The sequence below is a fragment of the Amphibalanus amphitrite genome, unplaced genomic scaffold (assembly GCF_019059575.1).
Source record: "Amphibalanus amphitrite isolate SeventyFive unplaced genomic scaffold, NRLGWU_Aamphi_draft 001060F_arrow, whole genome shotgun sequence".
Lineage (NCBI taxonomy): Eukaryota > Metazoa > Arthropoda > Thecostraca > Balanomorpha > Balanidae > Amphibalanus > Amphibalanus amphitrite.
Genome location: NW_024882554.1, coordinates 1,158 through 25,085, shown reverse-complemented (window position 1 = coordinate 25,085; position 23,928 = coordinate 1,158). Strand labels below are relative to the sequence as shown.

The 23,928-nt window shown below is 56.5% G+C and overlaps 2 protein-coding genes across 2 annotated transcripts in view; one reads left to right on the top strand and one right to left on the bottom strand.

The window, feature by feature from the left end:
* The window catches only part of LOC122369670 (signal-induced proliferation-associated 1-like protein 2), an 88,165-nt gene extending 64,634 nt beyond the window's left edge, over positions 1-23,531 (top strand). Inside the window, exons 6-20 of the mRNA XM_043344576.1 lie at positions 2,184-2,265; positions 4,434-4,590; positions 5,109-5,212; positions 14,453-14,610; positions 15,117-15,223; positions 15,694-15,828; positions 16,199-16,320; positions 16,990-17,108; positions 18,438-18,561; positions 18,933-19,064; positions 19,435-20,010; positions 20,246-20,389; positions 20,938-22,097; positions 22,415-22,553; positions 22,923-23,531. Coding sequence (XP_043200511.1) covers positions 2,184-2,265; positions 4,434-4,590; positions 5,109-5,212; positions 14,453-14,610; positions 15,117-15,223; positions 15,694-15,828; positions 16,199-16,320; positions 16,990-17,108; positions 18,438-18,561; positions 18,933-19,064; positions 19,435-20,010; positions 20,246-20,389; positions 20,938-22,097; positions 22,415-22,553; positions 22,923-23,033 — 3,370 coding nt within the window. The 3' untranslated portion in view covers positions 23,034-23,531. The remainder of the gene's footprint in view (positions 1-2,183; positions 2,266-4,433; positions 4,591-5,108; positions 5,213-14,452; positions 14,611-15,116; positions 15,224-15,693; positions 15,829-16,198; positions 16,321-16,989; positions 17,109-18,437; positions 18,562-18,932; positions 19,065-19,434; positions 20,011-20,245; positions 20,390-20,937; positions 22,098-22,414; positions 22,554-22,922) is intronic.
* On the bottom strand, positions 7,257-13,274 carry LOC122369667 (uncharacterized protein K02A2.6-like). Its single transcript, XM_043344573.1, has 2 exons — positions 7,695-13,274; positions 7,257-7,636 (listed from the first exon to the last, which is right to left on the bottom strand). The coding sequence occupies exon 1, from the start codon at positions 12,174-12,176 to the stop codon at positions 7,698-7,700; it is 4,479 nt and encodes a 1,492-aa protein (XP_043200508.1). The 5' UTR covers positions 12,177-13,274; the 3' UTR covers positions 7,257-7,636; positions 7,695-7,697.
* Positions 23,532-23,928: the final 397 nt, after the last annotated feature.

Sequence of the window (23,928 nt, the reverse complement as noted above, 5' to 3'; positions counted from 1 at the left end):
TTTCCGCTGTTTCCTTCGGATTCTAGCGGCTCAACAAAGGAATTCCTCCAGCTTGAATCACAATCTCCCTCCAATGTATGACGTTTATCACGTGATTGTCACATGATATTTTCTCCCATTGTCAATTGTCACGTCCAATTGTCACTCCCTCCAATTGTCACGTGATATTTTTATAGGCAATACCTAAGGCTACCTCTCCCTAAGGACAACTCAATCAGAAGAACGACCGCGTAAGCGTAGCGTCAATAATGTATTATCTGCGCCAGCTCTGTAGTAATTTTGCATGCTTCCAAACTGGCGGCCATGCTTGTATAGTGGTGGTTCGCTCATGAAAATGAATCATGAAAATGAAATGTGGTTGCAATATTTTTCACCGAGTTCGGTCCTCAAACTATGTTTTTCTGATTCAGAAAAATAAGAAATGCTAGTAAAAAAAAAAAAAATCAGCTCCATACATGGATTTTTTTTTCGATGATACTGTCCCTTTAAGTCATTATGAACCCCCAAACACAAGCCAGTGATAATCAACAACAACTTGCTCTTTAGTTAGACTTTTTGAAAAATATTATTTTGAGCCGCTAAAGATGAGCATGTCATCCAAACAACTAGTCAATTGTCTGCCATGCCCTATTGACGATTATTGCCTATTACTGCTACTTTTCGAGATATTGTCTGCTTAGTCACCTGAAATAGCTGCTATGCCACCCTACCGCGGTAGGGTGCTATGCCACCCTACCGCGGTAGGGTGGCATAGCAGCTATTTCAGGTGAGTAAGCAGACGATATCTCGAAAAGTAGCAGTAATAGGCAATAATCGTCAATAGGGCAAGGCAGACAATCGACTAGTTGTTTGCATGACATGCTCATCTTTAGCGGCTCGAAATAGCATTTCTCAAAAAGTCTAACTAAAGAGCAAGTTGTTGTTGATTATCACTGACTTGTGTTTGGGGGTTCATAATGACTTAATTATTGACTTTGGCCCAACAATTTTGACAGCATTGTGTGCGTTGATAAATTCTGAGCTCAGGGACATATATTCTATTCAGATTATAAGCATTCGTTTTTCATAAATTTCAGCGCTTTAAAGAGCGCCGGGCCGTCAGTAGAGCGGCGAGGTGACAATTGCCCCTACATCATGTGGTTGACTGGCGCATATCTCGAAAAGTAGCAGGGAAAAGCAGCAAAGCACCTATATGGAACGAAAGATGAGTAATCAGAGGCTAGTATAAGATGTTCATTTTTAGCCGCTCGAAATAACGTTTTTATAAAAGTCTATTCAAAAATGTAGATATGATTTTTATTTAGGTCTTGCAGCTGCTTGCAAAAAGCTAGCTTATCTTGTAGAAAAGCGATGCAATATGTAAGAATGTTGTTGGTATAGTGAACAACAGTGCCCTGAACTAGTCTGACAGAAAATTGCGTTCAAAACGACAACTGGTCAACTAATAAATATCAACTAAAGATTAGCATTAAAATCGGCAAATGTGGTGGCCACTAGCGAGTCTAAATAGTCTTGTGTTTGGTGACAACTGACCACTTCAATTTCGACCTTAGGGCAAAAATGGCATCAGAATCGTATGCTTTGATCAATTTGGGATCGAATGATACATATTTTGTTCATATTGTGGAAAGTCACTCTTGGGGGTATTTCTAGCGCTTTTCCGGTCCGCCGGCCCAGCGTGCAGCGGCGCGGGAACAGGAAGAAATTAATCGCGCCGCGCCGGAGTGGAGCCGCCCGGGCGCGACACCGCCCTGCCGGGCCCGCTTTGTGCTCTTTGTACCTCACCAGCCGGCCGCCCGCGACGGATTACGCTCACGGCCCGACCACAATGGCACATGCATTAAGATAATTGTCGTAGGTAGGGAGGAAATGTGGCCGTGACACGACACGCGGCAGCCTCAGGTGGTATGTCCTGTGTAGTGTGGAGTTGACCTGCACCCCGCCAAACTGACCGTCGTGGTGGTCTGTACACTGCAGGAATCGGTGACCGATGAGTGAACGTCACGACAGCGTCACGTGACCTGGGCGACCCGTACTGATCCGTACGGGACGGATGACCGTCACGGCAGCGTCACGTGACCTCTGTGACCCGTACTGATCCGTACGGGACGGATGACCGTCACGGCAGCGTCACGTGACCTGAGTGACCCGTGTTGACCCCATGATCCTGCTCTCTGTTGCAGTCTGCGGCTGGCGATTCCCGAGCAGCGTACGGAAGATTACCTGATGAAGCTCGATGAGCAGAATATCTTCACCCGGTATAAGGTAGGTGTTACTACCGAGCTGGACAACTGCGATGTCCTCTTTTAGAAACCTAGAACTTCTGCCTGAATATTTGAGCCGAAAATTAATCATGTAGATTGTAGTCCGTGAATCTCATCCAAATTCCTAAAGTACTCACGTGCATCTGTCACGTTCAATAGCACGTGGATCTCGTGCCACTGTTGCTATCCTCAAACATACCATCGATCCACGCCCATCCCTCCCGGGGCCGTCGCCTCGCCTCCCCCCCCCCCGCCCCATACCGCACCCTGTTGCCCCAGGCCGCGGGGAACTATGCAGGATCCGCGTGTGCCGCCCACATTACCATCTTTAGAACGTCTGGAACGGCCTGGAACGCTATGGAGCGGTGAATCGCTGAGCTGGTGCCGCAGAAAGCTGTCGGCGCCGACGATAGACGACGGCCGACGGCGCCGATCGACGGGCTTTGTTTGACGGCGCCTGGCGCGTCGGTTTCGACGGCGGAGCGTGACGCCGCCCCGTCGTTATACCCCGCACCCCGCCCCGCGTCTGGGCCCGTATACCGACGGAGTGCGGGGACCGGACTGAAGCCAACAGAGGTTCCATTCGGACCAGCCCACCGCGCCGTGCACCGTGTGGCGTGAGGTGTGCTGTGGGTGCGCACGGCCATGCACCGTATGGGCGTGGAACGTGCTGAGTACGGCCGGCCGTACGCCGTAGGGCGTGCTGTTAGTACGGCCGGCCGTGCAGCGTGTGTGGTGCGAGCACGACCGCCCCGGGCGGGGTATTTCGGGAACAGACCGCTCCACGCCGACAGCTCTTGTAAATGGCTGGTGTCGGGACGGGATGCTCCGGACGGCTGCCAGGGGCGGACAGGCGCGGTCTACTCGGCCCTGTCTGCTGTCTGTCTGTCAGCTACAAACTCAACTGGACTTCTTGGACCTAATGAGGTGCATTTCATTCCAAGAAGCGTTTATATTCGGCCATTTCAACTGCCACGGGAATGTTGCATGGTATGTTGACACGAAAACTGAAGTTGTGTGAGCGTTTGTCTACCCCCCCCCCCCCCCGCTCTGTTCCCCTGGTATCATGCACGTTGTCAGCGGTGGCGCGCCGTCTCACGTCCGTACTCCCACGTGACCCGAGAAATGGTGTGCGTTCGGCGTTGCAGGAATGTGAATGCGTTCATGTCGTGTCAGCGGCATCGTTGTGTCACGTTCGCTCTGTCACCGGCAGACGTTGGTTGAAGGACGCGTCGGTTGGTATAGGCTAGTCATCAGCGCAAAGTGCGAGATGGGTTGTAAAACGCTAGTTGTGTGCCGTTCTTACAAAATATAGTTTTCTATGCGTCTGTAGAGGGTAGCCAATAGGGGGAGTCATCCAATGATATAACCTGTACCGTTTTTCAAGTTGCCGCCTCCTTTGCACCGGATTCCGCTCCTATTCGTTTGGATGGCCCCGTGAGGCCCCCTCCCTTACTCAGCCCCCCCTTCGCCCATCCACCCCCTTCAGGAGCGCCCGCTGACCTGAATCCTATAGAGGAGCCGCCATGAGCCGTGTTATCCCTCCGAGGCCTCTTCTCGTCTCCGATCATGACACGCCATATCGGACGATGTCGTTATGAAGTAACGGAGCGTGATTTAGACGGTGCCGTGCCAAAAGACGGCCTTTTCGAGTCATGAGATGACCGAAGTTTTAACTGACCCTGAGAGCAGGGATGTGACAGCGTGTGGAGGACTTTGTATGTGTTGTGATGCTCAAAGAATGTCCCTGGTGTTTGAGAAATGACCAAACGAAGTGTGAAAATGGCGAGAGCATGTTCGAAATTCGTGTGCGTCGTCACCCTCGTTTGACAGTGTCATCCATCTATTGGCAATTTTTCACTCCTTGAATGTATGGGCGCTCTGCTGTGACCCAGTCAGATATTCCTCTCGAAGAGAGTGGCATCGTCATAGCATCCTACTTCCTAGCCACACGACTGGCATGACCTAGACCTAGTCTAAATACCATCGTGTATTCATACCGTTGTAGTCCTAGTCTTACCTTCGTCCCAGAGGGCGCCATCATCCAATCACAGGGCATGTCTCGACTTAATTGTTTTCACACCAACCTTCCAAATGCTCTGATCGTCCTACCCTCTCTTCCCCTTCCCCTCTCACACCCCCCTCTGACACTGCTGCCCCGTGCTGCAGGTCGGCATCATGTACTGCAGAGCCGGCCAGAGCACTGAGGAAGAGATGTACAACAACGAGCAAGCCGGACCGGCGTTCGACGAGTTCCTAGACATGCTCGGCCAGCGAGTCAGACTCAAGGGCTTCGACAAGTACAAGGCGGGCCTGGACAACAAGAGTGAGTTCTATGGAATGGCCGGGGAGACTGGAGACTCTGCCAGCTTCAACGCCGGTATTCACTGACGGGTTTGGTGGTTGATGTGTTTGCTGAGTGGTATTGTTGGTTGTCGATGAATCACTGGAGGTTTGGCAGTAAAACCGTTGGCTGGGTTGTTTGTGGATTGTAAATAACGGGTATTACGGCGCTCAATCTCTGTCTCAATTTGAGCCGCTCAGCCGCTGCGTTTCTGTTTCTTCACAAACAAACAAGCTCGCTCAGCTCATCTAACGATAATCCTTTTAATGATTGCAGCATTGATCTCTCGACCTTAGATATTTACAGTTTTGTCATTCACACTCCGCGAATCGCAAATATTCGCATGCCTCAAGATTCGCTAAAGAATTTCATGAGAGAGATGCCAAACTAGAAACTGTGTATCTTCACGTGTATGTGATGTGTATATGCTGTGTACTAAATTGTGTTTGTGTATCTGATGCGACCTTGCTGACCGTCCTACTCTTCCCTGTCTTCTCCAGCCGATTCCACTGGCCAGTACTCTGTATACGCTCAGTACCGCGAGAACGAGATAATGTTCCACGTCTCCACTATGCTGCAGTTCTCACCCAACAATCGACAACAGGTGAGAACCAGGGTATAATTGGTGAGAGCAGTGAGAGCGGTAGACAGTGCTGCCAAATCACTGGGAGGAGGGACTGCACACTATGTATATTGTATACTGGCGTGTGACGAGTCAGATATTACTCTCCGCTCTTGACGGCTGTTACGTGAAACAAAAGAAACGAATCGTAAAAGAACGTTTTCACGCACCTGATTTTATCTGTACAAGCCGTAACGAAATGACCATGTAGCACTTCATGGAAATACCTCATTCGTGACGCATGGATGCGTGTAGCATGCATAAACGGGGCGAATTTGTTGTGGAAAGTTTGCGGAATATCTCTGCCAAGAACGATATAAAAGCTGCATATTTTCCATATCACCAGAATTACTATTATTATTATTATTATTTTTATTTTTTTGGAACCCACAAGACGTTCCGTGAACCTTCTCTTCAAGAACGTATCGTGCAAAATTGAACACCGCAATGCAGGCCTAATACGTCAAAATTGTCATGATCTTCGCTCTTTAGCGAGTTAGCGAGTGATTTTGTTTTCATTTATGCGCTTTCTCTCAGGAAGCGCTCTCTTCCTTGTCTCAAAGTGTGTACTGTTGTCTGGTCTGTCGCCTTTGCTGTCCCTTAATGTCGTCTGCACTGTTGTCTGTTCTATTGTCTCTGTTGTCTCTAACTGTTGTCTCCGCTGTTCTGTTTTGTAATCTCTCCTGTCTGTAACTGTCGTCTGTACTGTTGTCTGTAGGTATGTACTGCTGTCACTGTTCTGGGAGACTGTAACGCCTGTATACGACCGTCACGGTGTCCAGCACTAACGACCGGTCGATGGCGGCTTGGGACATCCTGTAATTGGCCAGAGTCGTGACCGTGTCCACTGTCTCTCGGGGGGAGGGGGGGGGGGGGTAACGGCCGCTCTCACACCATGCTGAATCAGCGGAGAGGGAAGGGGGGGGGGTCCAGCGTCGGTCACGGCCGGCGCGCGTGTGCGTCGCTGAGTCGCCGTCACGCAGACTGAGTTTGTGAGTCACGATTACCGTGAGTTGGTGAGTCATGGACTGTACAAGTCGGCAAGTCATTGTCTTCAGCTGGCTGCTGGTGATTTTTCTCCAGATCCCATCATGGATATACCGTATTTCTCAGCTTTGCAGCTCTCCTAACCCAAACCAACATCACTTTCCTCGAAAAGGCTAACGCAAATGCTCAGGACTGACCCTTGATGTCGTGAATATCATGCGATGTTTCGAGTGTCATGTCATGTCTCCTCCAGCTAACTGACAAGGCTTTGGAAGAGCAGAAAGCTGGGGCGTGGCTGTGAAACGGACCACCTGTCTGCTGTCACTGGTTTGACCCTGGCAGACCGGATGACGTAAGGATAGATCGTTGGCCGATCAGGATGTTTGCTCGAGTGATTAGGCGAATGGCACGGCTCTGTGCGTACTGCGTAATCGTGCGTACAAACTTCCTATGTCGGTTCCAATGCGCTTGGCTTTATCCGGCTGTATCGAGACGAAGATACTCTTGTTTGATGAAATTTTGACGTGTCCCGGACGCGTCGTCAACATTTCATCAAAGGCGCCGTCCGCCCTTTTTATAATTGCCCGCCGGGATCCACTTCACGTTCATATGTCCAGGCCACATCCATGGATCACCCTCAATACTGATCGAACAGATATGGGTGCTTAAGGATCCTTCAAATCGCGAAAGTTTATCTCTCCCGCAGTTTTTAATTAATTCCCCTCTCCCATTCCCCGTCATAACCAGCTTTTAATGGGACAGCATTAGAACGAATGATGATGAATCGGCGTATCCAAGGCGGGAGCCAGCCATTTGTCTGCTTAGTAATTCTACCAGATCTTATCTCGTGGGCTCATATCCTGGTGACGTCAGATATATCGATCACAGCACACTTTTTCCATGAAAATCTTCTAAATTCTGGCTCGTCTTTTTGCTGTCCCGACCGAAAGGGGACAAGTCTCAAATTGGCCTCTAATTCTGAAGGGAATGGTGCAATCGAACGAATTTACTGCCCCTCTGTAATGCATTAGCCCTGTTATAACGTGAGCTCTTTATTCACAACCAAAGCCGCATTGCGTTAAACTTCCTAGAGCGCCAAACACCGATCGCTACTACCACAACCGCGCTCCGCGCGGGCCGGCGGCCGACTGCTCTCGAACCCCGCGTCTGCGCGCCGGCGCCGCCAATGGCGTCGCCAGGCCCCCGGGCAGGGGGGAGCAACTGGCGTCGCCAGGCCCCGGGGCAGGGGGGGGAGCAGCTCGCGACACCACACCCTGCCGCCCTTAAAACGGAACACATTCACTTTAACCTGCCGCCCTTAAAACGGAACACATTTTAAACCGGAACGTGGAAACAAACACATTACGCGTCGGAACGTGGAAACAAACACATTACGCGTCGGAACGTGGAAACAAACACATTACGCGTCGGAACGTGGAAACAAACACATTACGCGTCGGAACGTGGAAACAAACACATTTTAAACCTCGGCGATCAGTCGCCTCGGGCACCTCCGGCGCCGAGCGGAACGGCGTTGCGAGGGGCCCTCCGTGTCCCCGCCGCCCCTGCCGCCGCCGTCACCGCCACCGCCGGTGTGACTGTAGCCGCTGAGGTCACCGGTATCACCGCCGCCGCCGAGGTCACCGGCACTACCGCCGCTGCTGACGGCATCACCGCCGCCGCTGAGGTCACCGGCACTACCGCCGCCGCCGGGGTCACCAGCACGGCCGTAGCCACCGGGGTCACCGGCATCCCCGCCGCCGCCGAGATCACCGGCACGGCCGAGGCCGACTGCTCCCCGGTCACAGGCCTGACCGGCGACGCCGGCGCGGCTGCCGTCACCGAGGCCATTGGCGCGATCGTCTCCGACAGGGCGCCCGGCGCTGCCGCCGGCGCCACCAGCCCGGTCACCGCCGGTCGTCGCTCTGACGTCACCGCCGGTCGTCGCTCTGACGTCACCGCCGGTCGTCGCTCTGACGTCACCGCCGGTCGTCGCTCTGACGTCACCGCCGGTCGTCGCTCTGACGTCACCACTGGTCGCCGCTCGGACACTACCGCCGGTGGCCGCTCTGACGTCACCGCCGGCGCTGTTCCCTGGGTCCGCCGCCGCCGCCAACAGCTGGTCAACGTGGCGCGACCAGATCACGTGTCCCACGTCCACTTCATACGACACGGGACCGGGGCGGGCGACCACCGTGCCGCGGACCCACTTCTGACGACCGTCATACGAGCGGGCCCACACTGTAGCTCCCACGGCGAATTCCCTGCTCCGTCCGCCGGCCGTCTCACGCTGCCGGTCCCGAGCCGCCTGCAGAGCTGTCTCGGCGCTCGGAACCATGAGGTTCATACGAGTGCGGAGGTTCCGCCCGAACAGCATCTCAGCGGGAGTCCGTGCGGTCGCGGCGTGGGGCGTCACTCTGTACGCCATCAGAACTCGGGCGAGCGCCAGTTCCATGCCTCCGCTGTCGTCTGCTGCCAGAGTCGCCTTCAGTGAGTTTTTTAGCGAGCCGACCGCTCGCTCCGCCATCCCATTAGACGATGGGTGATGGGGCGCCACTCTGACATGTCGGATCCCGTTAGAGCTGGCGAACTGGGCGAATTCCTGGCTCGTGAACTGTGGGCCATTGTCCGTTACCAGCACCAGTGGTAGTCCGAGACGAGCAAAAACCGTCCTCATCACCGCTACGGTCCGCTCGGACGTGGTCGTCTTCATTGGGATCATTTCAGCCCACTTGGAGAAACTATCCACCATCACCAGGAACCAGGTGCCCTTCAGAGGTCCGGCAAAATCGGCATGCACCCGCTGCCACGGGCCGTCCGCCGGCTCCCACGGGTGCCGTGTCGCCTGCGGCGGCTCAGCTCGCTTTGAGACGCACGCCTGACACCCGCGAGCCAGCGCCTCCAGCTCAGCATCGAGTCCCGGCCACCACACAAAGCGCCTCGCCAGCTGCTTCATGCGAGTGCAGCCGAAGTGACCCTCATGCAGCTCCCGCTTGACGGTGTCGCGCAGGTTGCTCGGGATGACGACTCGGCCGCCCCAGAGCAGACAGTCGGCCTCAGTCGTCAGCTCCTCTCGGCGATTCTTGAAGGGAGCCAGGTCCGGGTCCACCACCGCCGGCCAGCCCGATCGCACCGCCGCCAGAGCGCGGGCGAGCGCCGGGTCTCGGCGCGTGGCCACTGCTATCTGCTGCGCGGTCAGACACGGCCCCTGCTCGGCGATGAACATTACGCCGCCTCCGCCGTACGCCGCCTCCTCTTCTGCCGACAGCCGGTTCTCCGCCTCGTCCGGCACCGACAGACGGGACATCGTGTCCGCCAGCCTCATGTCCTCCGTCCGGCGCAGCTCGATCTTGTACTGATACGCCGCGAGCTGCAGCGCATACCTTTGCATGCGAGCCGCCGCCAGAGATGGCAGCTCACGGTCCGGGTTTAGGATCCTGGAGAGCGTCCTGTTGTCGACCACCAGGGTGAACGGCCGACCAAACAGGAACTGGTGGAACCGCCGCACTCCGAACGAGACGGCTGCGGCTTCCCTCTCCACTTGGGCGTACTTCCTCTCCGTCGGAGTGAGCGTTCGGGAGGCGTACTGTACCGGCCTCTCGAGCCCCTCGGGCGTCACTTGCATCAGAGCCGCTCCGATTCCTGTCGCACTGGCGTCCGTGACGAGCCGCAGCGGCAGCACGGGGTCGTACCGCATCAGGACCGGCGCCGTGGACAGCATGTCCTTCACACGGCGCACTGCCGCGGCGCACTCCGCCGTCCATGCCCATTTGACGCCCGTCTTCAGTAGCGCGTAGAGCGGCGCTAGCACGGTAGACAGGTTGGGCAGCAGCCGCTGATAATAGCTGACTGACCCGATCAGAGATCGCAGCTCCTGCACGTTCCGAGGGTCAGGTGCTGCTGTGACGGCCGCCGTCTTCTCTTGCACCGGGCGCAGACCCGCCTCAGACAGTCGCCAACCGAGATACACCACTTCTCGGACTCCGAACTGGCACTTCTCTTTCTTGAGGCGGACGCCGTTGTCCTTCAGCCGCTCCAGCACCCGGTCCAGCCTGTCCATCAGCTCACGGTCACTGTCGGCGCCGATCAGCACGTCGTCCAGGTAACAGACGACTCCTGGAAGACCATCCAGCACCTGGTCCATGATCGCCTGGAACTGCGCTCCACAGGTGCTGATCCCGTACGGGAGACGGTTCATCCGCATCGCACCACGGTGTGTGGTCACGGTGGTCATCTCTCGGCTCTCTTCGTCCAGCTCACACTGGAGATAGGCGTTCCTGCAGTCCAGCTTGCAGAACTTTTTCCCTCGTATGCTGGCGAATAGCTCCTCCGGCGTGCGCATCGGATACTTCAGAGGCTGCAGCTGCGGGTTCACCGTGATCCGATAGTCCGCGCACAGCCGCACGCCGTCCTTCTTGGGGATGGGTACGAGCGGCGTACCCCATCCGGAGAAGTGTCCAGGAGGCACCTTCTCGGCGATCCCTTGATCCAGCCACTTGTCGAGCTCCCGCTCGATATCTTGCTGTAGCGCAAACGGCACCGGTCTGGCGCGTCGATAGACCGGTTTGGCGCCTTCCTTCAGTCTGAGCGCCACCTTCACCGGGATTCTGCCCAGTTCTTCTTTGAACACCTCACGGTGTTTGTCCATCACCTCCTTCAGCGTCGGCTGAGTCGCCACCGGGCACACGTTCAGCGTCTCCAGACCCGACGCCGTCCTCAGCGCCTTGATCCACTCTCGTCCCATGAGAGGTCGGTGAGAGCCCATGTCGGACACGACGAGTCGCAGCCGTGTCGCTCGGCCGTCCGTCTCCACGTTGACGTCGGCCTCGCCTCGCAGACGGATTTGCTGGCCGGTGAATGACGTGAGGTGCAGCTCACTCGGCCGCAGCGTCAGACCGGGGATGTGAGTCTCCGCGCTGATTATAGTCACCGGTGAGCCAGTGTCGATCAGCATGGTGAACTCCTGGCCGTTCACCCTGACCGTCGCCCACTCAGCTGCGGCTGGCTGCACGGCGCTGACTTGCCAGTCAGCCTGGTCGCCGTCCTGAACCAGCTTCACGCCAGTTCGCTGTTTGCCGCAGTCACGCTGCAGATGCCCACGCTCTCCGCACCGATAGCAGCGCGGCGCGCCGGCCCGCCATGGCCGCGCGCCGGCCTGCCGCGGCTGCCCGCTGTCCTGCCGTGGCTGCCCGCTGTCCTGCCGCGGCTGCGCACCGTCCTGCCGGGGCCGCGCGCCGGCCTGCCGCGACTGCGCGCTGGGACAGTGGCGCCGCCAGTGGCCCCGGCCGCCACAGCGGAAGCACGTGCCTGGCCCCGGGGGCTCGGTCGGCCTGACCCTCTCCGTCCGCTGCGGGCGTCGCACCAGGTGAACTGCCTCCCCGTCCGTCTCGGCCGGCGCCGGCGCCCCTGACAGCCGCGTCGTCAGATCCATCACGTCCCTGTGCGCCCGTGCCGTCCGCCGGACGTCCTCCAGAGAGAGGTCGTCACCCTTTAGCGCCGCCTCCCGGACCAGCTTCCTCTGTAGCTCACCTCGGCTGCCCAGGACGCATCGGTCTCTCAACTCACGGTCCACCTGCGCCGGCTCGTAGCCGCAGCGCAGGATTTGCGTCCGTAGTCTGCCCAGGAACTCCTCCAGACTCTCTTCCTGCTCCATTTTCATCCCTTGAAACTTTCCTCTTTCCGCCACCACATTATTCTTCGGCACCAGATACCGTGTTAGCTTCCTTTTCAGGCGAGCAAACTCGTCTTCTCCCTGTCTCTCGGCGTCCTCCTCAGGCAGTGAATCGCTGACATCGGCGAGGTCCGGGCCCACCAGGTGCAACAGGACTGCACACCGTCTCGCAGGCCCTTGAATGTCAACAGCGATCATATACCGCTCCAATGCCCGGAGCCACTTTTCAAAGTCCGTGCCTGGACGGTACGGCACCGCAGACACTATCTGCATCCCCGTTGGATCCATCGTGCCGCCGCCCTCTCACCAGCACGTCGTTTCTCCGGTCGGCTCGCCGCCGCTCCACCGTCGGCCCGCAGCCGCTCCACCGTCGGCCCGCGGCCGCTCCACCGTCGGCCCGCAGCCGCTCCACCGGCGGCCCGCAGCCGCTCCACCGGTCGGCCCGCAGCCGGGCGTCACCGCTCACACCGGCCGGTCACCGCTCACACCGGCCGGTCACCGCACACGCCGGTCGGTCACCGCACACGCCGGTCGGCCACCGCTCACGCCGACCGGTCACCGCTCACCGCGCCGCCCTGCGCCTGTACTTGGCGCTGCAGCTGCGGTTTCCCGCGCTTTTCTCGACGGGGGCGTCACGTGGTAGTGACGTCACACGCACGTCACCGCGCGCGCATGCGCACTCGCCCCACACCGCCCGGCCGCGCGCCAGCTTCCCGCCGAAATTGCCCGCTTCGGGGACCAGGCGCCTCAAACCGCATTGAGGCCCTCTCCGCCGCACCGATCGGCCAATCACACGCGCTACCACAGCTGCGCGTCACCCCCGGCCGACCAATCAGCGTGCAGGACGCCGACGCATGCGCCACGCACACCACACTGCCGAGGCATCATGGCCGCCACGAATTTCGGCGATCACATGGGAAACCCTGCCAGGACAACGGCCGCCGCGCGACAGGCACACTACCAGCAGCAGCGCGAAAATAAAAATACTAAGCAATACTAAGCACTAAGCATTCGTACTAAGCAACGTTTGCGCCCTCACCGTCCGTGGCCTGTCCGCCCTCGCTGACCACCGCGCACTGATCACTGGCCCGTTTCGCCATCACTCGCAATCACAGCTCCAAGGCTTCACCTTGATCTGATCCTCGTCGCCAGGATGTTATAACGTGAGCTCTTTATTCACAACCAAAGCCGCATTGCGTTAAACTTCCTAGAGCGCCAAACACCGATCGCTACTACCACAACCGCGCTCCGCGCGGGCCGGCGGCCGACTGCTCTCGAACCCCGCGTCTGCGCGCCGGCGCCGCCAATGGCGTCGCCAGGCCCCCGGGCAGGGGGGAGCAACTGGCGTCGCCAGGCCCCGGGGCAGGGGGGGGAGCAGCTCGCGACACCACAAGCCCTGTGACCTTGGCGGCTTCCTTCGATCCCTCATCTGCTGCTCTATCCCCCCGTCCCGTTCCCGGGGGAAACAAGCCACGTGTTGTCCTGTCCCCTCCTCTCTAGCCAGTCCTCTACGGTGACTAGCTATAGAGATAACCAGTCCACCTCACTCCCTCTCTTTACCTCTGGCCGGGCGTTATCCCTAGCCGGCCGTCCCTCTCCCTACCTCTATCCGGGCCTCCCTGTCCCTATCCCTGCCAGCCAGCCCTCTCCGGTACTGGCGGCGCGTGGGAACGCCCCGGTCGGCGCGCGGGCCTGCGCCGGTACTCGCCACACTGCGCCGCTTCTCGCCGCACCGCGCCACGCGGCCGGATATCAATGTTTATCGCCGCGCGCGGCCGGCCCTACACCCCGCCCCGGGCCCGATTACGGAGCCGACAGAGCACGGATTACGGAAAGGATCGGCGGATGGCGGCTGTGTGAATGGAGGAGAGAGGGGCGGAGGATGAAGAGAGCTGGGAGCGCTCGTTGTTTGTTGTGTGTCCGCCGGGGATTGGATGGCGGCGGATTGAGGAGATTTCAGCGGCTCGGCCGTCCTCTAGCCTGTTGTCTTTGATCACGGCACTGGGACAATAGGTGGCACGGGAAATGTTGGCGACCTCAGGCCCGGGATTTGGGGTGACCCTGAATGGATGACGTGGTGTGTGAATGGCCGCACGCTTTATCAAAGAGCTTGACGGGTGGGAGGTGAAAAAAAACGGTGATGCCATGTCATTCACAATGCTGATTTTACAGCAGAAAGAGCTGCTCACTTCGGTAGTTGTTATGCTGCCAGTATTCGCCCATACCTTGGTAAATTATAGCTTTTTAAATCCAATATCGAATCCTTACTTTCTGGCTTCCGGCAGCGAACCATACAAGACCCATGCCCCGATCTATTGCTATAGTGAGTAGAGACGGACAGAGGTAGTAAGAACTGACCACGACTCTGACGTCGGCTGATGTGTTATGATGTGGGGTGATGTGCCACGCCATCAATCTATGTTGTGTTGTGACTACTGCTGACGTCTTGTTCCTCCAGTGACGATGTTGTGACTGTGTGTGATTGTGTTATGACTCCCTCCCGTTCATATTATGACCTGCCGACCATGAGGACTCCTCTGACCCACCTCTTGAACGTGTTACAGCTGTTGCGGAAGCGCTACATCGGCAACGACATCGTCACCATCGTCTTCCAAGAGCCGGGCGCGCTGCCATTCACGCCCAAACACATCCGCTCACAGTTCCAGCATGTGTTCATCGTGGTGCAGGCCGTGGAACCTTGCTCTGAGAGGACACGCTACCGGTGGGTAGAGGGGAGAGAGAGAGAGAGAGAGAGAGAGAGAGAGAGAGAGAGAGAGAGAGAGAGAGAGAGAGAGAGTAGGGGAGGATGCGGGGTATGTCTTTCAAACCAGGGCACTCTGAGGTCGATGCGGGTCCCGGATTCGCTATGTGTGTGCTGGTTGGCCGGTTAACTGGGCCTTGCTCGCTGGAGGGTGGTGAGGGGTGAGTAACTCAGTCACGGCCCCACTACTCGCTACTATAAGCGGAAGTTTGCGACAATGTGTCGGAACCATGACGACCCGGTGGTGTAGGTTTTGCACGCCGTAACTTGTGGCTGGCCTGGTTAACAGAGTCTAAAACGGGACTATCAGGCAGTCGTAACAGTTCGCGAGTTAGCTAGGGTCGACCTGCAACCAGCTTGTTGGCTGTCAACTTGGCCAGAATAATATGGAAGGGAGCTGTCATTTTGACCTGTCACCTTACCCGTCACGTGACCCGTCACCTGACCTGTCACACCCTCTCCCCCAGTGTGGCGGTGAACCGGTTCCGAGACGTACCGCCGTTCGGACCGCCGATTCCAGAGGACGCCACGTTCCCCAAGTCGCAGTCGTTCGCCGAGTTCCTGTACGCCAAAGGTAAGAAACCCACACCGCTCCCTGGACCACCAGCGCCGCCTGTGGTCCACTGGGACCGCTGCAGCCGGGCCGGGACGTTTGTTGAGCTGGCTCGCTCATACCGTGACGAGGACACGTGCCACGGTGTCAGGCCGTCGATAAATCCAGCGTGATTTATGTGCCGCCGATGTGTGGGCCGTGCAAACGTGCAAGGCAGCCGCCGAGCTGACGGCCGACCGACGCTGTTTACATACGGGTCATCTGTATTTGTCGGCGCTGACGCTGATGGGATATACATACATACACCTGGTATGCCATCATCTGGGGGGGGGGGGGGGGGTATTGGGTCGCTTTTAGGGAGCTGCTAAAAGTGACGGCTTATCTGTCGACATTATTTGCTCCATGGCATGTGTCTTCTAGTATGTCTCCAAATGGCTCTGTCTTTATACGTGTGTTCCTCCTTGGCATGACACCACATCTCCACCCTTCAGTGATCAACGCGGAGACGGCTGCTTACCAGTCAGACAAGTTTGTGACGATGGCCCGACGCACGCGCCAGGAGTACCTCCGGGACCTGGCCGCCAACTACCTCACTGAAACACCGCTCGACGCGTCGCCAAAGTTCTGTGAGTCACCTTGACGCCGCCGAGCTGGTGGTGCTGAGCCGTGGGGTGCCCGACTTGTGAGAGATATTTTGAGCACTGCGTAAATTGTAAAGGGTGCTGCGTAAATCAGCGAGGTGACTCCTGTGTAATGGGGTGGCTGGTGACGTGTGAGTCGTATTCAGCAGTTGTGTAAACATTGTTAGATGTTGACATGGGCGGTTGAGATGTCGTTTCGGCCTCGTGGAGCATACCTCGCGTGCCATTTTACATTTGTATCTCAGTTGTGATCCGTTATGCATGATAACCCAACGCATACCGAACCCATGCTGTCTGTGTTTGAAGCTCTATCATATTAATAACGCCGTTTTCTGTTTCTCTTTCTGTCTTGCAGCCATCATGTCGTTCAGCAGTCGGAAGAAGGACCGTCTGAGGCCAAGGTTTAACCCAGACGCTATCCAGCGAGGTGCCATCAGCTGGCAGGTCACTGTCGACGATCATTCGCTGGGGAAACAGGTGAGAGGAGCAGGAGTCGGACGTATTTGAGGGATGTTGTCTACTCCCAGGTGAACTTCTGGGTATGTCTCTGACCTTTTGCCTAACATGTGTCCGTTTGGTTGTCTTAGGCTGGGAGTGTCAGATGTATGACATAAGACTGTGAGACCGTCTGTTGTGTGTGTCTGATGTCTGACTCGTGTCTGTTCTGACTCTGCCGCAGGGTCTTCTGCCCTCTGTGTCATTTTTCTTCTAAATCCAAATCCAAATCCAAATCCAAATCCAGTGTATTGAGGTCTCCATTTAAATGGCTTTTCAGCCCTCTCGTCGTGTACATACAAGTATTAAAATTCGCTGACAAACACGTGAATCATTACGCAGTACGTACATAAAAGGCTAAAATCAACGCAATAGCGAAACACTAAACACCAAAAGAAATAAAAGACATCTAAAATACATGGTTTTTCATCCGCTGCCGACCCCGCCAACGCTGTTCCACGTGGACACAGATCTGTAAGGGAAACAGCGCCTCGCTCGCTCACTCTTAATTTTAGGTAGCTCCAACTGATGTCCGTGGGAGCATCGGGTGTTTGTGATAGGTTCTGACTGACGTGTCTGTGGTCTGGTTGTGGTGTGTCTGCCTCCTGATGTATGTTCATTGTCTGATACCTGTCCTTTGTCTTCCCTCAGGTGGACTGTCTGCTGGGCGTGTCTGCCGACTCGCTGGTCCTAGCTGAGGAGAGCGCCGGAGCCCTGCTGTTCGCTGCCCCGGTGGCCAGTGTGCTCGGATGGACACTGCGGGGCACCAGGTAATTGGGATATCTAACTGGGACGTAGTCATAGGTGCTACGGGCGAACCTTTTCCGTGACAGTGTCCTGTTTGACGAAGACGTGGTTACGTTTTGTGTTTGTGTATGTGTTAGGTTTGTAGACAATATACGTGAGGAATTCCGAGGCCTTCAGAATGAAGTGTTATGGTTATGTTCTTGTGTCAGAAGTGGTATGATTATTGAAGTGCGTGAAATTATTCCACGCGGAAATAATTGTACGTGCAAATTTGTTTGGAAAATTTTGTGAATAAAAGAGAGACTTTTGGGCATCACTGGTGTTCGGTTGTTTAAATTCTATTACAAGCTATTTCGGCCTTATCTCGGTCTAGTTACGGTATTGTATAAATAAGGGAAAATTCGACAGGGAAGATAAAGAAAGCTAAAGATGGCGAAGAGGCGAGGCACGACAACGAACCAACGATCGATTCGATTTTGTCCAGTTTGGATACCGGTGCTGGAGTCCGGTGATACCGGCGATGGAGCCCGGTGATGGAGACCGGTGATGGAGCCCGGTGGTGGAGCCCGGTGATGGAGCCCGGTGCTGGAGACCGCGGTTATGGAGCCCGGTGATAGTGACTGGTCGTGGAGCCCGGTGCTGGAGACCGGTGCTGGAGGAGCCCGGTGATGGAGCCCGGTGCTGGAGACCGGTAATGAAGACCGGTGCTGGAGACCGGCGATGGTGCCCGGTGATGGTGCCCGGGTGGTGAGCGGCGAGTGCTCCGGTTTGTTGACCGATTAAGGTGCACGGTTTGGCCGCGGTTTTATGACCGAAGATAATGTTTTTGATATTTTGTGTGTGTGCGTTTTAGTGATCTTGAAGATCAGAGGGGCGTGTGTCAGAAGTGGTATGATTATTGAAGTGCGTGAAATTATTCCACGCGGAAATAATTGTACGTGCAAATTTGTTTGGAAAATTTTGTGAATAAAAGAGAGACTTTTGGGCATCACTGGTGTTCGGTTGTTTAAATTCTATTACAGTTCTTTTTTCAGCAATTGCATGAAGTTGATGGCACGCGATACGCAATAATTAATCCCAATTTCAGGGGCTTCTTTGTTCTCTTTATAGCATAAGTGATCAAGTAGCACATATTTCTGCTTGTTACTGATTGTTCTGATTTCTACTTCTGCTTGTTAATTACAATTACGCTCATTGGACGTCGATACTGCAGTCTAGGGAAGCGTGTGCTTGGTCCTATGGCCTGAGCTGACCCGGCCTGACCCGACCCCTCCCTTTGCAGTCTGTGTATCTACTACCACCAGGGCGAGTGTGTTGTCCTGTAACCTTACCTGTCCTGGCCTCTCTTGCAGCCTCTGCATCTACTATCACCAGGGGGAGTGTGTGGTCCTCCACCCGCGCACCTCGCTCGACACAGAGGAACTGGCGGAGATCGCCGCTCGCCTGGCCGCCGTCTCGGAGGGGGCCGATACTCAGGTACAGACAGACGGTAAAGGGTCGGACGGGCTCTCGAGAGTTTGTGTTAGACTGAAGGCTGAAGGGACTTTACCACATAGCTCCTGGCCTTCAAGTAGTGAATTTTGTCATTTGTAGCATGCATTGAGACGAGATAACTCGTTTGAGACACCCCTCATCACCTCTGGTATAATATGTTAGGGACGACTGACAAGCGTTTTTAGTGAGAGGTTACTTATTGCGTCATGTTTGAAGTTCTTGAAAGCGCCTGCTACTCGTGTTAGCTCAAGGTTTTTGCCATGTGTTTATGATACAGCTGCCATGTGCTTAGCGGTCATGTCATGCCACCCATTCCCCCTCCCTGACCTCCGCGCTCCCCCTCCCCCGATCAGGAGCTGCTGCTGCGGCGGAACGCCATGGGCCAGCTGGGCTTCCACGTGCAGCACGACGGCCTGGTGACTGAGGTGGAAAACTACAGCCCCGCCTGGCAGGCCGGCCTGAGGCCCAACGCCAAACTCGTGCAGGTCAGCGCCGGAACGCCGGGATGGAGTGAATAGGATTAGGGGATTTAAGAAACACGAACTCAAATGTCCTACTTTCGATATGATTTAAATGGTTGTTGCTAGGCGTAATCTTATTCGCTGCGTCAAGACTCAAGGTGGCAACACTGTACCTGTCTAGTCGCTTGATGGCATTGCAGATTAGTCGCGCTTTGCATTGGCTTTTGTCCGAAATCCCTCATGTCCCTCTCTGACCCATGATCTCGCACTGGCCTCTTCCTACCCTGTATAGCTCAGGCTTGTTCCTGTTCTCTGACCTGTCTGGCTCAGGCTCGGCTCCGTTCTATCAGACCATCTATTCACCGTGGTAACTTCTGGTGTTCCCCCTCCTCAGATCTGCCAGATGGCCGTCTGCACCATGACCCACGACCAGATGGTGGACCTGCTGAAGACCTCGGTGACCGTCTCGGTGACGGTGATCCCGCCGGCGGCCGACGGGGCACCCCGCCGCGGCTGTCTGCTCGCCTCCTGCGGCGCGCCGCTCCTCGAGGGTGACTATGAGAACGTGCCTGCCCGCGCGGCGGCCGGCAGTGGGGGTCAGACGGCAGGAGCGGGCCGGCAGCAGTCTGCTAACCGCCCGGCGCCGGAGACGCGGCCCGCCTCGCCGCCGCCGCCCTCGGTGGTGAGCTCGGGTTACGGCACGGGCGGCAGCGGCCGCTCGTTCGGCGCTCCTATCTCGCTCTCTCCCGAGGCGAGTGGCACCCTGAGCAGTTCGTCCAGCGGCTCGGCAGACCGCTGGCTGGAGCCGGACGAGGCGGAGTCGCCGCCGCCGCCGCCGCCGCCGCTGCCGACCCGACACAGGCAGCGGGTGGCGGCGACACGCAGCGCGGAGACGGCAGCGCCGCCCGGCGGGCAGACGGATAACTACGGCAGACGGCAGGAGTACAGGCGCAGCCAGATCGGAGAACAGGTGAGGACTGCCTCCCTACGTTGGCAGATGGATCGATGTGTAATGAATCACGGACTGTCATAAATTTTGTATTATTAATAGAGGTGTAACTACAGCTGCAATGCGTGCTCAACTCTTTCGTAGTCAGCCGTTCCAAAGTCGCAACTACGGCGAACAAGGGACGTGTTAACGCCTGCTGTCATGTAGCACCTCACCGCTGACTGCCACCTCTCACCGCGTGTTTTCGTCTCCCCAGGGCCGGCGGCCGGATCTCCAGGCGCTGGATTACATCGAGCTGACCTCCCTACCGCGGCCAGTGAAGGTGGACGGTTCAGTGCCGGCCGGTGTACGACTGCGTTCCACCTACCCGGCCGACCGGGGGCCCGACCGGCCGCCGCTGGTGAGAGTGGGACGCGACTTCTGACGGGTAGAACTCCTCTCCTGATGGGCCAGTGTTGTCTTCCAACCGGCTTGCTTTCCTGATGGGCCCGGGAGGTTGTGAGACCTCTGTCAGCACAGACCGTCTCCTGAATGCCCAAGCCATAGCTCATGAAAAAGCCAGATCCTCTCCCCCACGTGGCAAACCTCCTCTCCTGAGAGCAGCAGACCTATCGAGTGTGGTTCCTAAACGGCAGTACTCCTCTGGCTAAACAAGGACGGGCTAATGTAGAGTTTGAAGGCTTTGCTGTACGTATTGCTTGGATTACATACTTTGGAGATTTTCATCCGTACCTACTTGATGAATGCTTGAATGTGGCCCCTGTAGCTAAAGCAGTATGGTGTCGTTTATTTGGTTGTAGAACATTACAGATCCGATAACTACAAAACGTGGCGTACGGTATCAATGTCGGTTCATCAGTAACTACTGCGTCAGCCAGTTCAAAGGCCCGTGTGTATTGTATGTGCGCGTTAAACTTTGTTTTTAACACCTTCTTTGCCTTGTTTCAGCCCCAGGACTACTACCATCTCTCTGCCCTGGTTCCGTCCTCGGCGCCTGGATCCGCCTCTGGATACGCCCGACTGGGTCCCTCCGCTACCTCCGCCCCTGGCGGTGACCCGGCGCCGGGTCGGGCCGGGCGCACCTCGAGCAGAGAGCGTTTGGGCGCCCCGCAGGAGAACGGATATGGCGCGAACGGCGGTAGTGGGGGCACACTGAAGGCGGGAGTCACAAATGGAGTCGCAAACGGAGTCACTAATGGAGTCACAAACGGAGTCACAAATGGAGGAGTGAATGGAATCACAAACGGAAGTGTGAACGGAATGGCGAATGGTGTGCTGAATGGTGTCACAAATGGTGTCACAAACGGTATGTCTAATGGAGTTGCCAACGGCGGGTCGCACGGTCAGGGTCACGGCTCCGGCCGCCCGGGTCTGGGACTGGCCGGCTCGAGCCGACTGCACGACTACAGCGGCAGCTACCACGTGGCCAGCCAGGAGTACGGCAGCGGGCCGGACCTGCTGGCCGGCTTCCCACACCGGCAGACCTCCTCGACCGGCAGCCCCAGTCTGAAGAGCGCCTCGCCGTCGTCAGTGTCTTCGGCGGGCGGACGGCGGCCGGCCGACGCCGACCCGCTGGAGCGGCCGCTCTCCTCGCGCAGTGAGGACGAGCTGAGCGCCGCCAGCGGCTCCCCAGCCACCCGGCGGCGACTGCGAGCGGCCGCGGCCACCCCGTCCACGGGCAGCGGCTCGAGCCGCACCCAGAGCCCGCGCGGCGCGGCGCCGGCCGCAGAGAGCGGCGCCGCGCGCCGGCGGCCCGGCGCCGCGGCTCGCTCCAGCGTGCACCGCGCGTCCGGCGCCGGCGCCAGCCTGCAGCGCGAGCTGATGCGGCTGATTGGACCCGACGAGCCGCCGCCTACGGCGTCACCTCCCGAGCAGGGCGTCATCGTCACCACGGCGCGGCCGGCCACCGTCATCGCCTCACCGGCGGCGGCGGGCGCCGCGTGGCGCGAGGACCTGCGGCGGGTGTCTCGCCAGGAGCGGCTCTCGCCGCGTGTGACGGCTGGCCCGGCGCGAACGGACGTCCCGCTGCCGCCGGTGGGGCCCGTGGACTGGCAGGCGCTGGTCGACACGGCCACACGGGCGGGCAAGGAGACGGCGGCGGCCACCAGGTGAGACCGAGACCGCAGAGGTGGCAGGGAACGGTACGAAGGGAGGGATATAGGCTGGTTCAGCGCAAGTGCATGTTTGCAGCTTGTTTGGATAACTGTATTCTCGAAGTAGTCCGTATTGTTGGAATGGGTGTACAATATCATTACGCATAGTTTGACAAAGTCAGCTATAGACATAGTCGATAGGTATGCCAGCTTGAAATTTACTTTTTCCGCTTTCACGTGTAGTTACAGTTTCGTCTTCAGTATTTATTTGCACCGTCTCTCAGTTATATGTGCGGATGAGACATCTGACCGTGCGCATTGCCTCATTTCAGGAGTACCCAGTCAAGCGGAGTGAGTCAGTACCCGCGTGAGTCGCGCCAGAGTCCGTCCGAGGAGCTGCGCAGTCGTCTGACTCTGCTCGAGCGGGAGCTGGTTACCGAACAGACCAAACGGGAGCTCCTAGAGTCTCAGGTGAGGAGGGGTGGTAGGTGGGTCGTGACACCGCGGAAAGGGAGTGTGATTTGGTGCCATGGGACGGCGGTAGGAGACGGCTGGAGACTGATGTACATGTCATGGATAGATTGAAAGAGGATGTGTGGCTCTATGGTTGTGTGGATCCTTATCACCAGATGACTCATTATACCAACTATAGTGTTTGTCTTTTTAGCTCAGCTACCCATTGTCCCATCGTAGAGTGCTTTGCGCTTTGCATCCTGTTCCGATTGTCTGACACGGGCACCGTTGACCGCTGCATTCCGGGCGCCCCATAAACTCCCAAATCATCATCATCATGTTGCCTGACGTCATGTCTAACCAGTGGCGTCATTTCGTTTTCGTCAGGTGTTCCAGCTAAGCTCCGATAACCGTCGTCTGCAGGAAGAAAGCAAGCAGGCGGCGCACCAGCTGCGAAAATTTACCGAGTGGTTTTTCAACAACATGGAGAAGCCATGACTAGACTGAGATTGAGGTACTCGTCAGTAGGCGGCGCTAGTGAGCCGTCACGAGCTGAATTCTGGTTACGAAAATGAAGTGCAGCTATATGCTCGTCGGTTGATTGCGCCTCGTGGTGTATTGTTCTGCTCTCGTGTGCCTCGTACGTCATAATACCGGCCAAAGATGTCTGATATACGTTTGTCTACAGAGTGAATATGTGTTCGAGAAGCTTCCATTGTGAGTTATGTTATTTAAGTCGGTGAAAATGTACTTAGTATCTTGTTGTGTTCAACCGGGGGAGATTGATATGCAATGCTCCAGGGAGACCGATTTGTGTCGTATCTGGGAAGCGCTCATTTCTATGTATCTTTTGTGTGTACTGTGGGTCGTCGGAAAAAGGTGCCTGCCTTGTAGATGCGATGCCTTGATCAAAGTCTAGTCGGTGCCTGTTTTTGTATTCTGTGCTACCGTTGGCCCGATGGTCATGTTTTGTAAATATAAATCAGAGAGCTCTAACGTGATGTGTTTGGGCGACGTTTGTGTGAAAGGTTGCAAATGTTAACTGAACTAGCGGACAGACAATTAACAGTCGCCAGTGAGCTAACTAATTACTCAAGGTGTCCAGAACAAAATGATTCTGACCAATCAGAAAAATGATCACGTATCAGAATGGCATTATATTTCCCCGAAAATAAACCAGTTGAATACATGGTTGGTTACATAAGAAACGCCTCCAGCAGAAAGATATCGGCCGATGTGCGCAGATTTGCGTCACAGCACGCGAACCCTGCGGCGCCTGTTGCTGTGACCAGTTATTGTGGCCGCTGCCCGCTGTCTCGGATAGCGTATCGGTCACTGCCAGTAATTTCTGATCGGTTTTACGTTGCACCCGCCGGGGAGCCGGGTGGCCAGC